The sequence below is a fragment of the Microcaecilia unicolor genome, chromosome 2 (assembly GCF_901765095.1).
Source record: "Microcaecilia unicolor chromosome 2, aMicUni1.1, whole genome shotgun sequence".
NCBI lineage: Eukaryota > Metazoa > Chordata > Amphibia > Gymnophiona > Siphonopidae > Microcaecilia > Microcaecilia unicolor.
The window spans coordinates 373581600-373597901 of NC_044032.1; the positions used below are offsets into that span (position 1 = coordinate 373581600).

The following is a 16302-nucleotide window of genomic DNA, read 5'->3' on the forward strand; positions in this document are numbered from 1 at the left end:
CACTTACTGTGACAGTGCCAGTAATCTGTATGTTTACCCGTGCAAGTGGTGCAGACATGTAAATGCCCAGTTACAGACTTGTCCTTATATTGCATCAAGTAGTACTGATAGCAATTTGGGAGAAAAATGTCTCTTTTTCCCTTTTCTTTCTCCCATTCTTCTTTCCTAGGTTCTATTCATGCTTCATTCCTTGTGTTTTACCCCTACCCATCAAGAGGAGGAGTAGCCTAGTGGTTAGTGCAGTAGACTTTGATCCTGGGGAACTGAGTTCAATTCCCACTGCAGCTCCTTGTGACTGTGGGCAAGTCACTTAACCCTCCATTGCCCCTGGTACAAATAAGTATCTGAATATAAGTAAACCGCTTTGAATGTAGTTGCAAAAACCTCAGAAAGGCAGTATATCAAGTCCCAGTTCCCTTTCCCTTTATTTCTCTGTCACAATCTCCCTCCATAGTGACTCTTTCTGAGTCCCATTGGTTACTTCCTCATGAGTTAGGGTTTAGAAAAGTATTCCTCTGTGCAAGGCCCAGGGGCTAGTGGTGGCTCCTGGAGACCTCTAGTATGTTCCCCATCATTCTTTTTTGTTTGTTTTTTTTTTCAATATTCTGACTTTTTACCAAGCTCACGACAGAAAAGGGGAAGAGCCACATGCTTAAAGACCAGTGTGGGTTTTTTTTTCTAGCAAAAAAGGTGTTGGTACTCAAATGGTAGGCTGCCCTTCAGGGGTGGGATGATCACTGAAGGACCCCCACCCCACAATAGCCAGGCCCCCTGCAACCAGTCACAGAATCTATGACAAGGCAGAATTGGTGTGTAGAGCCTGAGCTCTTTCATTAAAACTTGGGAACCATGGGTCAGTTTTAGCAGACAATGGAAAAGGTGCCGGTACTGAGTACCCTCAAGTACCCCCTCAAAAAAAGCCAGGTTAAAGACAAATCCCTAAATTCTATATATGGCGCATTAAGTTGTGCGCACTAATGTGGCTGCATGGCCAAATTGTGCACACAACTTAATTGATTAACAAGCCAGTCAGCACTGATAATTAGTAGTTAACCAATTAGTGGCACTAATTGGCTTTAATTGGAATGTACTTGGACAACTTTCTAGTCATATTCTATAACATGGCGTGTGTAAATTCTAATGCGCACACTCAAAAAGAGGGTGTGGCCATGGACGCAAAATAGGCAGGTTGTGGGCGTGATCATTATATTCTATAAACTATGCCTAACTTTAGATGTAGTTTATAGAATCACACTAACTACGTGGTTTTATGGCGGTTATTTTTAATGCACCATACTTAAAATTTTCCCCAAAGTGTTTCTCAGTAGACGATTAGAATGCATTTGGAGAATACCCATCTCTTTGAAAATGCCCTCAATAAAAGTTTGAAGGTGGATTGGAAGGGAGGGATGTCATTGACACACGCTAGTCAGCACTGTCGCAGCCCCACCCGGGAGGATATTTAGTAGCTCTCCTTCAACTTATTTGGATCCAAAGTGGCCCTGGCTTCAAAATGAGTGAAAGTCACTGGGGTAGAGGCTTCATTCTTTCCATTTATAACTCTGCTGGTTGAGTCCACTGCATCTCTCAGGAACTGCTCCTCCTCTCTTGCACTCTAGCAAAATAGCAGCCTGACCTTTCCTGCTCATTACAAGAGCTCTTCCTCTCACTCAACAGTGTATTTGTAAACATTTCTTGATTGCCAAATGCAGAATGCTGACAATACCATGTACATTAAAATAATAAGAGTGGGCTTTGCTAGCAAAGCTTCAACACACAACACTGACAATTTTGATTCAATATATGGGGCAGAGTACATAAGTAATGCCACACTGGGAAAGACCAAGGGTCCATCCAGCCCAGCATCCTGTCCACGACAGCGGCCAATCCAGGCCAAGGGCATCTGGCGAGCTTCCCAAATGTACAAACATTCTATACATGTTATTCTTGGAATTGTGCATTTTTCCCAAGTCCATTTAGCAGTGGTTTATGGACTTGTCCTTTAGGAAACCGTCTAACCCCTTTTTAAACTCTGCCAAGCTAACCGCCTTCACCACGTTCTCCGGCAACGAATTCCAGAGTTTAATTATGCGTTGGGTGAAGAAAACCTTTCTCCGATTTGTTTTAAATTTACTACACTGTATTTTCATCACATGCCCCCTAGTCCTAGTATTTTTGGAAAGCGTGAACAGACGCTTCACATCCACCTGTTCCATTGGACATTCTAGGAGAACCTTAACATCCTCCCCCCCCCCAAAAAAAAAAAACAAACAAACAAACTAATTTTCTGGTCCATAGCCCATCTGCTCCCACTCTGAGATTTTGATAGTTTAAATTCTACAATCGTGATCACCCTATAACAATTCTATAAAAAAGATTTATGGAAACTAAACATTATGCTTTTACAAATTAAACTTGTGTTACGGGTAGATGTGCTGGTGGTTCTTTGTGTTTGTGTGGCTGTCAGAGCTTCTTGTTGTGCTTTCACTGCAGCTGCTTTTCGCTTCCCTTCCCCCTGAACTTGTTTCCCTAGGCAACCACCTAGTCTGGCCTAATAGTTGTCCAGGACAGCTTCGAAAGATTAGCAACCCAGACATAATCCGCCCGGTATTTAAAACCGTTTAACCAGCAAGAATGGCTCTTGGCCGGTTAAACGGCATTTTGCCAGCTATCTAGCAGTATTCAGCGGGAGTTAACTGGCTATCTCCCAGTGAATATCGCCAGTTAGCTTCAAGTGGATAACAGGTTATATCGCACGATATAACTGGCGATCCGCCGATATTTGGAGCATTGCTAGCTAAGTTTGGCAGCCAAAATAGCAGGTATGTTTTTAGCTGATTTAAACTTAACCGGCCAGCGCTGAATATTAGCATGTTCTGGTTAAGTTTAAACCAGCCAAAAAACACCTGGATATTCAGTGTTGGTCACTGGAAACTGCCTGACATTGAATTTCTAGGCTCAGCACTCACCAGGTTTTTGATGGTGCAAATGGTGGTGACTAAATTTATACCTGACCATAACGCTTAAAAATTTGTTCTATAAACCACGCTGAACTTTTATGGGCAGATTTTTTAGGAGCCATATATAGAATCAAGCCCAATATGTACACTTCTAGAGGTGTATGTAACTACAGTCCACATTAGCAGTTATGCTGTTAACATGCAATTGTGATCCTTTCTTTCCACCAAGGAGGTAATTCTGGAAAGTACCTGCAAAGATTTACATCTTGATTATGTGCATAAATATTTAGAAGAATGGCAGATGTGTTTGTATGTGTGCACATATGCACATGTATTATGGAGCAACTGGTACAGGAGCCAACGAAAGAAGGAAAAATTCTAGATCTAGTTCTTAGTGGAGCGCATGATCTGGTGCGGGAGGTAATGGTGCTGGGGCCGCTTGATAACAGTGATCATAATATGATCGGATTTGATATTAGCTTTGACGTAAGTAAACATAGGAAATCAAATACGTTAGCGTTTAACTTTAAAAAAGGAGACTGATAAAATGATAAGAACTGTGAAAAAAAACTTAGAGGAGCATCTGCGAGGGTCAAAAATTTACAACAGGCGTGGATGCTGTTCAAAAACACCATCCTGGAAGCCCAGGCCAAATATATTCTGCATATTAAAAAAGGAGGATGGAAGCCCAAACGTCAGCCAGCATGGTTAAAAAGTGAGGCAAAGGACACTATTAGAGCTAAAAGAAAATCCTTCAGAAAATGGAAGAAGGAACCAAATGAAAATAATAAGAAACAGCATAAGGAATGTCAAGTCAAATGCAAAGCGCTGATAAGGAAGGCTAAGAGGGACTTCGAAAAAAAGATTACTTTGGAGGCAAAAACACATAGTCAAATTTTTTTTAGGTATATTAAAAGCAGGAAGCTAGCAAAAGAATCAGTTGAACCGCTAGATGGCCGAGGAGTAAAAGGGGCGATCAGGGAAGATAAAGCCGTAGCGGAGAGATTAAATTAATTCTTTGCTACGGTCTTCACCGAGGAAGATTTGGGTGGGATACCGGTGCCGGAAATGGTATTTGAAGCTGACAAGTCGGAGAAACTTAATGAATTCTCTGTAAACCTGGAGGATGTAATGGGGCAGTTCTACAAACTGGAGAGTAGCAAATTTCCTTCACCGGATGTCCTGGGTATTCATCCCAGAGTACTGATAGAACTGAAAAATGAGCTTGCAGAGCTATTGTTAGTAATGTGTAATTTATCTTTAAAATTGAGCATGGTACCAGAAGATCGGAGGGTGGTCAATGTAACTCCGATTTTTAAAAAAGGTTCCAGAGGAGATCTGGGAAATTATTGACCGCTGAGTCTGACGTCGGTGCAGGGCAAAATGGTAGAGACTATTATTAAGACCAAAAAAGAAAAAAATTGCATGGATTAATGAGTCAACATGGATTTAGTGAAGGGAAATCTTGCCTCACCAATCTACTACATTTCTTTGAAGGGGTGAACAAACATGTGGATAAAGGTGAGCTAGTTGATATTATGTATCTGAATTTTCAGAAGGCGTTTGACAAAGTACCTCATGAAAGACTCCAGAGGAAATTGGAGAGTCATGGGATAGGAGGTAGTGTTCTATTGTGGATTAAAAACTGGTTAAAAGATAAAAAACAGAGAGTAGGATTAAATGGTCAGTATTCTCAATGGAGAAAGGTAGTTAGTGGGGTTCCCCAGGGGTCTGTGCAGGGACCGCTGCTTTTTAACATATTTATAAATGACCTAGAGATGGGAGTAACTAGTGAGGTAATTATATTTGCCGATGACACAAAGTTATTCAAAGTCGTTAAATCGCGGGAGGATTGTGAAAAATTACAAGAGGACCTTACGAGACTGGGAGACTGGGCATATAAATGGCAGATGACGTTTAATGTGAGCAAGTGCAAAGTGATGCATGTGGGAAAGAGGAACCCGAATTATAGCTACGTCATTCAAGGTTCCTACGTTTGGAGTCACGGACCAAGAAAGGGATCTAGGTGTCGTTGATGATACGTTGAAACCTTCTGCTCAGTGTGCTGCTACGGCTGCTGTGGCTAAGAAAGCAAATAGAATGTTAGGTATTATTAGGAAAGGAATGGAAAACAAAAATGAGGATGTTATAATGCCTTTGTATCGCTCCATGGTGCGACCGCACCTCGAATATTGTGTTCAATTCTGGTCGCCGCATCTCAAAAAAGATATAGTAGAATTAGAAAAGGTGCAGAGAAGAGCGACGAAAATGATAAAGGGGATGGGACGACTTCCCTGTGTGGAAAGACTAAAGCGGCTAGGGCTCTTCAGCTTGGAGAAAAGGCGGCTGAGGGGAGATATGACAGAGGTCTATATAATAATGAGTGGAGTTGAATGGGTAGATGTGAAGTGTCTGTTTACGCTTTCCAAAAATACTAGGACTAGGGGGCATGCAATGAAGCTACAATGTAGTAAATTTAAAACAAATCGGAGAAATTTTTCTTCACTCAACGTGTAATTAAACTCTGGAATTCATTACCAGAGAATGTGGTAAAGGCGGTTAGCTTAGCAAAGTTTTTAAAAGGTTTGGATGGCTTCCTAAAGGAAAATTCCATAGACCGTTATTAAATGGACTTGGGGAAAATCCACTATTTCTGGGATAAGCAGTATAAAATGTTTTGTACTTTTTTGAGATCTTGCCAGGTATTTGTGACCTGGATTGGCCACTGTTGGAAACAGGATGCTGGGCTTGATAGACCTTTGGTCTTTCCCAGTATGGCAGTACTTATGTACTTATATACATGCCAAAATTCTGTCTAATTGCTATCCTGTAAAAATGCACATACCCCCAGATTCTATATATCCACCCAAAATTGGGTACCGATCCCAGATGTGCACCCAACTAAATTGGCTATTGAGCCAATTATTGTCAGTAATTGGGTGCTAACTGGCCAGTAGCTTAGCCAAAGCTCACCCACTTTGGGCTTAATCCCACCCAGTATTTCCCAAAATGGTCCCAAGAGAACAATGCACTGAGCACAAAATGTCTAGGAAAGATGTGATTTTCGAACCAAAAAGATAGACGTTTTTCAGGTTCAAAAATGGCTATGTCCACCACTTGATTTGTGGACGTTTCTAGCAAAACATCCAAAATTGAACTGAGACATTTTATCGAAAATGCCCTTCTATATCTCCAACTGCCCCTTTCTTTAGTGATGAGTTATAGGATTTTTACAGTGCTTTTATTCTGTATTATTTGAAGAATATAAATTCTCTCACTTGGTGAAAACATGGGATTTTTTTAAAAAATGTAATAAACAAGATGATATCTTCTTTGCTATTAAGTGGGATAAATTCAAGGTGACCTCGAGAGACTATGGTATGAATCTTAATATACATAAGCCTAAAGTAAAAAATAAGAAGCTTATTGAACTGGAGATGGATATCAAAATGTTTGAAGGTGTATGTATCAGGATTCTGTTTAGGCCCTAGCATTGGGCCCATTGAATTTTAAGGCACTCATATTCTCATAATGTTTTGCCTTGCTACTAAATGGAAGCCTGTTCAAGGTCAGGTATTTGCTAGTTCATTGTTTGGTATCTATAAGAAATACAGCTATAATTCAGATGATTACAAATAAGCTGCTATCACTTTATATGTGAAGGCAGAGGAAATTTTCAGAACTTTACACTTCTTATAGCCTCCCCCCAACACTTTTTCTTTATGCGTGTTTCTTGGGTTTCTTCCTTTTCCCTGGGCAGGAAAATCTTAAATTACCTTTTCAAATGCTTCATTGACTATGTAGATAATAAATGACCTTAGCTCTAATATCCTCAGGCACAGATAGCTATCCTGTAAAAAGTTTTATGAGGAATTTAACTTGTTTATTATTCTTGAACTGCTACCTCTGTGTAAGGAATTTGTTAAACATTGAGGAGTATATTGGTTATTTTCTGAAGCATTAGGAATTTGCTCTGTAAAACCTGGTAGATACCTTGGGGTCATTATTAAAACCCAAAAGTCAGCCATGGTGTGTTTAGAGTATATCATTCATGTAAAAGCAGCCCCACTGCCCCTATGGTCGGCAGTTACGTATATACCTATCATTGCTGAACTACATATCTATATGTGTGTGTCTTTGTATGGTGGCACACACTGGGAACAGCCATTTTACTAGAAAAAAAAACATTAAAAAAAGAGGTGCACCACTCGGGGCTTTATACATGTGGGGAGCTCTACTTATCCTTATAAGTGAGACTGGTGTTAGACATATTGGGGTCCAGGGCAGAGATTTGGGAATAACATGTATAGAATGTTTGTACGTTTGGGAAGCTCGCCAGGTAACCCTTGGCCTGGATTGGCTGCTGTCCTGGACAGGATGCTGGGCTCGATGGACCCTTGGTCTTTTCCTAGTGTGGCATTACTTATGTACTTATGTAGGGGAGGCCCCAGAGTCTGCCAACTGCGTGTACCTGCTACAGCTTTGGTGATGGTGGTGGGGTTATTATAGTTGTTTCTTATTATTGTTTTCTATTTGAGATTTATAAACAACAGTTGCATGGCATATTGTTCCTTTTTATACTTTAATAAAAAGATTTAAATATAAAATCATAAGTATTCGAGGTGTTTGCAGATAAGGACATAGTGGGCGGGGATGGGCAGGGCCGTGCCAACACAGTAAGCGCGGTAAGCGCCGCAGGGGAGCGCCTGCCTTCAAGGGCGCTGCGCCGTCGAGTTGTATTTTAAAAAAAAACTTACTCCTCCGCTCCATCCCCGATTCCCCGGCACTTTAAATTTACCTCGCTCCGCCTCCGACATCTGCGCAGCGTCAGTGAAAGCGCTGCCTGTCTGACGTCTCTCCACCAGCCTTCCCTTCGCTCGTTTGTTCCCTCTGTGTCCCGCCCTCAAGGAAATGACGTCAGAATAAGGCGGGTCACAGAGGGAACGAACGAGCGAAGGGAAGGCTGGTGGAGAGACGTCAGACAGGCAGCGCTTTCACTGACGCTGCGCAGACATCAGAGGCGGAGAGGGTGCGGAGGCGCCCCAGACGTGCCTTGGAGCCAGGCAGGTCTGGGGGGGCTGCAGGGGGCGCCAACTGATGGTCTGCAGGAGGCGCCAGAGACCCTAGGCACGGCCCTGGGGATGGGGACAAAACCTGCGGGAATTGGGTGGGGATGGAGACAGGATCCACAGAGATGGGACAGAGACAGAACCTTTGGGGATGGGGACAAATGCAGGTGGCAATTAGCCACCCCTGGGGGAGGGGTGCATGGCTGAACATTCACTTAGGGCATCAGATACACTGGGGCCTGCCCTGTCCATTTAAATGCTGTGAAGTGGCAGTGCATCAGTGCATGGGTTTTTCTAGAGTAGTCACAGTGAAGGGCCGTAGTGACTGCAATCCCAGTGATACGCTGCTAATTTTTTATGGAGACGCACAATCCAGGTGGGTCAGACTTACTTTTTACAAAATAGTTAAACAAGGGAGTTCTTGAATTCAGTGGCGTAGCTACGTTGGCCCTGGACCCCCTGCCAACAACTCTTTCGACCGACTCTTTCGACCCCCCCCCCTCCCGCCGCCAACCCTCCCCCACCATCGCCGTGGGCTACCTTTGCTGGCAGGGGACCCCAACCCCCGCCAGCCGAGGTCCTCTTCTTCCGGTGCAAGGCTTCGTTCTGTTTCTGACTGCAGGACGTCAGACTCACAGAAACAGAACGAAGCCTTGCAGATCAGCCAGCAACCACTAGCTGATCTGCAAGGCTTTGTTCTGTTTCTTTGAGTTGCTGGCTGATCTGCAAGGCTTTGTTCTGTTTCTGCGAGTCTGATGTCCTGCAGCTTACTTCATAGGGCTTGTCCCATCCAATTGGCTGTCTGCTTGTTTCTCCATCCCCCAGCTGACATCACAGCTGTCATCACAGGGGCTTTCCCTAGCCAATTGGCTGTCTGCTTGTTTCTCCATCCCTCCCAGCTGACATCACAGGGGCTTTCCCAAGCCGTTTGGCTGTCTGCTTGTTTCTCCACCCTTAAGCTGCTCTCAGACATGGTTTGCTATTGAAAAAAAAGCCCCTCCCTCCAGCTGTTTCTTTGCCCCTCTAAAGCTGTTCTCTGCTCTCCAAATTTTGCTATTGAAAAAATGCAAGCAGACTGCTCCTCCGAGAAGTCTCCCTCACACAACGAAAGCTCTAGACCTAACGGAAAGTTTTGCACGTTAAAGGTAGGCGCTCCTTTCTCTGTGTCACTCGGAAATGTCTGTGCATCACTCAGAATGCTCATTTTAATATCAGTGAGCTCTTTTCAATACATTTGCATATGATTATCTTTAGCTGCTACCCCAAATGGTAAAAACCACTCAGAGCCCTTTTGTGCATTAAATGCTGAATAACGTGATTGCTAGACTGACAGTTTAAATCAGGCATTTTGCTAGCACAGTAAGCTTTGAGCATCGGCCCTTAAGAGCAGTAATGCGCGTAACTGCAAATTAGTGCTAATTATCACCAATTAACTCCGATTATCAATGATTATTGGTTGTTTGGCAAGTTAGCAGCTAATTGGCCAATTAACTTACATGTGCAACTAGCGCAGTTCTATAACGTTTGTGCACAAAGCATAAACATTTTAGTACAGGATTATAGAGTGAAGTGGAAAATGTATTTTCCTCTTTAAGACTGATTTGTCTTGAACTATAAAGAACTGAAAATGAACACATTGTCTAGAAAATAGCATAGGACATACAATAAGGGACTCCGTTCTATATTTTTTGGGGGGGGAGGGGGAGTGAGGAAATGTTATCAAATTGGTAGGAAGATTTTTGAAAAAGGAGTGGCCTAGTGGTTAGGGTGGTGGACTTTGGTCCTGAGGAACTGAGTTCAATTCCCACTTCAGGCACAGGCAGCTCCTTGTGACCCTGGGCAAGTCACTTAACCCTCCATTGCCCCATGTAAGCCACATTGAGCCTGCCATGAGTGGGAAAGCGCAGGGTACAAATGTAACAAAACAAAAGGCTGATTGCCTGCATTTAGCAATTGCAAACTGAAACCAAGCATTGATTTTAATTGTAAATTAGAAGGAAGCATTTACTGTTTTTGTTCTCGGAGTGTTAATTCTGGTAAAACTATTACGTGATAATTTCCAGGCTGGCAGCTCTATTGTGCTATCAACAGTTTTTGGTTCTTGTCTACCTTTTGAATGCATTCACCAGATCTGTATGTTCATTTGGCTAGTGCAGTCAACTGTTGAAGGCTTAAAGCTAATTAATGTGCCACTTGAATGTACAGGAAAAGCTTTTTTCAGGAAAAACAAATCTTTATTTATCAAATCATTTTCTTCATGCTAAGTAGAAATGCTCAGATTATCAGACAAGATCCTTGTAATGCGAGATTTCATTCCATCAAATTCCAGATAGTTTATACCAGTGTTCCACAACTCTTTTTCAGAGGCATACCTAGCCAGTTTGCTTTTCAGGATTTGTTCGGTGAAACAGATTTACAATCGTTACAGTCCACCAGATTCTGTGTAGGTCTCTCAAATGTGGACATGGATCACAGATCCACACATAAACTAATTAGCTAATTAAGGAGCCCTTTTAGTAAGCCGCTTAGGCACCTACCCGGGCCCAACGCATGCCAATTCACAACTACCACGCAACTACCGGGCAGTAATTTCATTTTTTACACACGCCCTCTACATGCGCTGGAAATTTTCCAGCGTGTGGTGCTAACCGGGCGGTAATCGGCATTGTACACACGCTGATGGTTACCATCCGGTTAATGCGTGAGACCGTTACCGCTAAGTCAATGGGTTGCAGTACGGTCTCAGGCATAAAATGGAGTCGCACCAATTTTCATTTAGCCGAACGTCCATTTTCTACCAAAAAAAAGGCCTTTTTTGCAGGTGCGCTGGAAAATGAACCTGCACGCATCCAATACACATGTCTACACCAGCGCAGGCCACTTTTTGGTGCACCTTAGTAAAAGGACCCCTAAGAATCTAACAATCAATAATTGGTGTTATATGTTAAGTAGGGCCTTGAATTGAATAGACTAAAAATTCTGCAGGACACGAAACACATCTGAATCCCTATGGTTTAAAATTCCATGTGTAAAGAGGAAGAAGATAGTGTTAGGAGTGTACTACCATCCACATGATAAGGATGAACAGATAGATGCAGAAATGTGATCAGAAATTAGGGAGGCTAATAAACTAAAAAAAAACTCAATAGTAATGGGTGATTTAATTACCCAGATATTGACTGGGTAAATGTAACATCAGGAAATGCTAGAGAGGTAAAATTCCTTGATGAAATCAAGGACTACATTAGGTAGCAGCTGGTACAAGAGCCAACAAGAGGAGAAAAAATTCTAAACCTAGTCCAAGATGGTTAAAAAAGAGCAGACTACTTGAAAAAAGTCTGTATTCAGAATTTATTCACCATATCATGATTAAAAGCATAAAAACACTAAAAGCCAGGCACAGCCGTGTTTTGCCCTCCTAAGGGCTGCATCAGGGGGTAATAAGAACCTGAAGGTGTCATTCTAAAATGTTACCTATTTGGTTCAAAGCATCTCTCTGTTCCACCACAACTGCTAACTGCACAGAGAGTTGCTTCCAACCAAATAGGTGACATTTTGGATTCACACCTTTTTATTCTCAGCTCCTTACGCAGCCCCGAGGAGGGCGAAATATGGCCATGTTGAGCTTTTAACTTTGATGTGGTGAATAAATTCTGAATATGGACTTTTTTCAACTGGTCTGTTGTGACCTTGGCATGCCTAAATGGAGGTGTCAAGTTACAAATATTGTCCCATACTTATGTGTGACTATAATCAAGTATAAATGTCAGTGGTGTAATTTTCTGAACTAAACATGTATTGCAATTTCAAAGGTTCATTCAGAATACACATACTTTAATGCAGTGTGTGCCACTGTAATCTATGTATAGATGTATAAATGATGGCTTCATATATTGCCCTACAAATATCTAAGTGAGAAAAACAAGAGGCACAAATCTGCCCACTGAGAAACCAACAAGATAAAAGCAGATACATAAAAACCACAGAAGTGGTTTATTAAAACAGTTACCCGACGTGGCCATGTTTTACCCTGAGGGCGAAACGTGGCCACGTCAGGTAACTGTTTTAATAAACCACTTCTCCTTTTTTATTCACTCATTTCTGTGGTTTTTATGTAATCTGCTTTTATCTTGTTAAGTACAAATCTAAGTGACAGTTTTAACATGTAAATCAATTTTTTGAATATGTAAATTGTGCCTAATATTTCTATAATCACTTCTGTAGAGAAGAGTTGAGGGAAAGGGTTAAGAGCTTGGGTAAAGACATGGGAGAGCTGGGATTGATTTCAATATGGGGCTTCATGGAGGTAATATTATAGAGGGGTACATACTTTAAGAGGGGAAGTGGACATCTACCATATGAAGAAACATAGACACATAAGTGTCTTTATAAAATAAGCAGCAGAAATTACACCTACATTGCAGGCATCAATTATAGAATATGCCTAGTTAATATTTCAGCGCCGATATCTGCACACATCCATTTACGCCAGTGAGAACCTGGTGTAAATTTCAGCACGTAGATTTAGGCACACTTGCCCATATTCTATAACTAGTCGCCTAAATTGTGGAACGCCCATGAAACACCCATTTCCCCGCCTATACCCACACCCCTTTTTGCCTTCGCGCGTTAGAAGCTCAGAGCACATCATTACAGAATACACTTAGCGAGTTGTGCACCTGAATTCTAATCAGTGTCAATTAGTGCTCCTTATTGCTTGTTAAGCGCTGTTTTCAGTGCTCATTATCTTGTTAAGCCAATTAAGTCACACACAGTGTTATAAGGAGTGAATGGTGGAGGTCACCACTGTCATGAACTTGCTGCTTTTTCTCATGTTTTTTTTTTTTTTAAATACATTTTGACCATTGACTACCTTAATCAGGCTAACAAACCCTTGGCTGTGTTTATATCCATAAAATAAATAAATAGAACTTAAAAAATATATTTTTATTGGACTAACTTATCTTTCTTCAGGTGAGAAATGAGACAGTGAAGACAATATCAGAATATACAAGTGACGCATAAAGGGATTCTAATGACAATCTCAGGGAAGGGTAGAAATGAGTTGGGGGAGGGGGAGAGAAACAGGGAGGGACAGGTGATTAAAAGGTGACAAAACAGTATTATTTTATGCTTTACAATGTGATAGGAAAGCCAGATCTCTGATAAGACCTCTTTTGCTGTTCTCAAAATATTTATGCATCTTAAGTTCAAAAAACTCTAATGCTCTTTGAATTGTCTTAAAATCTCCTGTTAGCATTCTGGCCATAAAGTCATTGATGCCCTGTCCTAGTCTCCTGCACAGATGTCACCCTGATTAGCTTTGTAGGGGTCGATTTAACTGGCCAGAAATGGCTCCTGTTTGGGCTAACTGGTCATATTCAGCAACACGTGACCAGATAGCCCTGCTGAAAATGTCCAGTTAGCCCCCAACTTGAAACTGCCTATTTTGAGAGCGTTCTGGAGGCAGAGTTAGCACTTGGCTAATTTCTATTTTCTACCGTGTGGCGCTAACCGAGCAGTAATCGGCAGTGTACGCGTGCTGACGATTACTGCCCGGTTAACACACACGACCTTGCCGCTAAGTCAATGGGTGACGGTAAGGTCTCAGGCCCAAAATGGACAAGCAATGATTTTTATTTTTGCCGCATGTCCATTTTCGGCAAAAAAGGCCTTTTTTTGCAAGCGCGCTGAAAAATGGACCTGCGTGCGCCCAGTACATGCGGGTAAAAGTCTGTCTTTTTTTTTTTTTTTAAAGAAATGGCCATGCGGTAAGTGAACCTCTTAAAGCGCGGCCATTTCAGGGGGGAGCACTTACTGCACCCATATCTAAACAGTGGCACTAGAAAAATAATATTTTTGTTGAGCTGGAAATGGCATGCAGTTGGGGTGGGAACTACCACCAGGCTGCTGCAGTACCCTGGCGGTAGTTCCGGATTAGTGAGCGATAAGCCCGCATTGGGTGATCCCCTTAACTGGCTATGTTTTTGCCAGCTTCGTATACCAAAATTGAATTTCCAGGAATAATGCTGATCACCTCTGGTTAAATACTGTGGTGTGTAATGTGATTTCTGTGTGAATTGATTCTTGTCTGTAGTATCTGTCCAGTCTCTCCAATATAGCACCCTTCTTCACGTTTTCTGCATTGGAATCCAGTTAAGAATCCCGAACAGGTCTGTTTTCTGTCTCTCTGTGTGTGTATAAAACCAACATATGCAAATTAACCTGGTTATTAGAACACATGAATCCTGTGGGTGTTCCTTTTTTTGGATACCCTGAAACTTGTATTATTGCAGCTTCTTGAGCCCTGGATTTTGGAAACTCTACATTAGAAGAATCATCCTTTTCTTATATTACTTTGTTCCCTGCAGCTGAACGCATTAAGTACGAACTTCTTTCATATGGCAAGAGGTAAAAAAAAAAAATAAAGTGCTTAGCTAATGCAGTCCTATTAATCTATTCTCTTTTCTCCTTTCTCTCTTTATTTTCTCTCTCCTCCAATAGAAGTGGAACAAAGAGGTAATTGAATACCTTTTGATTTTCTATATTACTTATTCATAGGCTTACATTCCTTAACAGTTTTAACGTGTAGCTGAAGTAATTTTGTCATTAATTTTTCACCAATTGTGTAGCTACTCACTCTGCTTCACATCTCTAATTTTGCCACAGGTCTTACTGGTGTTGAATGTAATGCCTAAAGGAATATCTCTTAGGCAGCGTAAATAAAGGAATGAGCAGATTTATGTTCTGAGTATTAACAAAATTGTATGCATTTATGTCCATGCACCTACCATGTGCCTTATCTTGAAAATGGTTACAGTATTTTACATTAATCTTTATTTGCGTGCATAGCAAATTGATAGTAATCTTGTTGTTTTCGAAGAAGAGTGGAAGTTTCCAGACTGGAATGCCATTTATGAAGACGACATAGTTCTCCAAAGATAGTTTTTGAGACCACATGACTCTGGGGGCATCATGTCCTAAACTAGGAACATTTGTGTAGATTAGTACCAGTTTTTGCAAAATTCATGACTCGTACATCCTGTAGCTACATTTTGCACAAAGGTTTTGTACACTACCATGGCCAGCCCCCACCAGCTGAAGCACCGCCACTGCAAATAACTTGGCTGGCGAGGGTCCCCAACCCCCACCAGCTGAAGTCTTCATCCAGCGCTGGTCTCTGGCGCCGCCGCACTGCCTGCCCTGCTGTATCTTCCCCTCATGAAGGCACGCTCCTTCAGTGAAACTGAACATGCTCACTTTCACTAAAAGGAGCGTGCCCAATGTGAGGGGAAGAGAGAGCTAGGCAGGTAATGTGGCGGTGCCGCCACAGACCAGCACTGGACGAAGTATTCAGCTGGCAGAGGTTGGGAACCCCCACCAGTCAACCAGGGGCCAAGAGGGAATTTGGTGGGCCCAGGCCCCCGTGGCCCCACCTAGCTACGCCACTGGTTTGCACACTGTAATTGTGCTTTATTTATATTTTTTTCTGATTCTTTCAGGAGAGGGTGAGCCATGAGCGGGAATAGGACATGGAAGCATTTTTTTTCTATTCTATTCTGAAATTTATATTCTGCCTAATTTCACAAGAATTCAAGGCAGATTAAAAGATAAGAAATTGTTGGTGTTGATGGTTTATGTGCCATTCATTAATAAAGAGATTTTTAAAAAAGAAATACAATAATTATAGCTACAAAATACAATTTTAAATTACATTTCACAATGTTTCATTTTACAATCATATCAAATTTCCAAAAATTTCGAAAATAAGTATGTCTTCAAAGCTTTATGAAACAGAATATAAGGTGGAATGTGTCTGAGCTATAATGGAATATCATTCCATACTTTAGCACCTTGATAAGAAAAAGATTGTCTAGAATTGATTTATAACACATGTTCTGATTAGTGTGTGCTAACTGGATAACATGGACAACACAGGAGCTCTTAGCACACATGAATGCTAGCCTGAAAGAGCAGGTGAGGAAGCTGATGGAACCCCCCTTCCCTGGATACCCCCAACAGCTTTAACAGTGAACTATTCCATCCCCTGAATCCTCCTGGCAATATTGGCACTGATCCCCCTCCCCACCCCCCAAGACAGCATTAGCACTCATTATTCTCCTTTATCCAAAGTCCCTTGACAAATATATAAGAATGCCCTTCAAAACTCCCCTCAACAAAGATCATCCCCCTGGCAAAGTTCCTCTTGACAGACTTCACACTGACCCTCTTCTGGATTATTCCAGGGGTCTCCCTAGTGTCATGTTGTGGGG

The 16302-nt window shown here is 41.8% G+C and overlaps 1 protein-coding gene across 1 annotated transcript in view; it reads left to right on the forward strand.

The window, feature by feature from the left end:
- ADGRL3 (adhesion G protein-coupled receptor L3) overlaps positions 1-16302 on the forward strand; it is a 1077673-nt gene that overhangs the window by 469690 nt on the left and 591681 nt on the right. Inside the window, 1 exon segment of the mRNA XM_030194565.1 lies at positions 14534-14548. Coding sequence (XP_030050425.1) covers positions 14534-14548 — 15 coding nt within the window.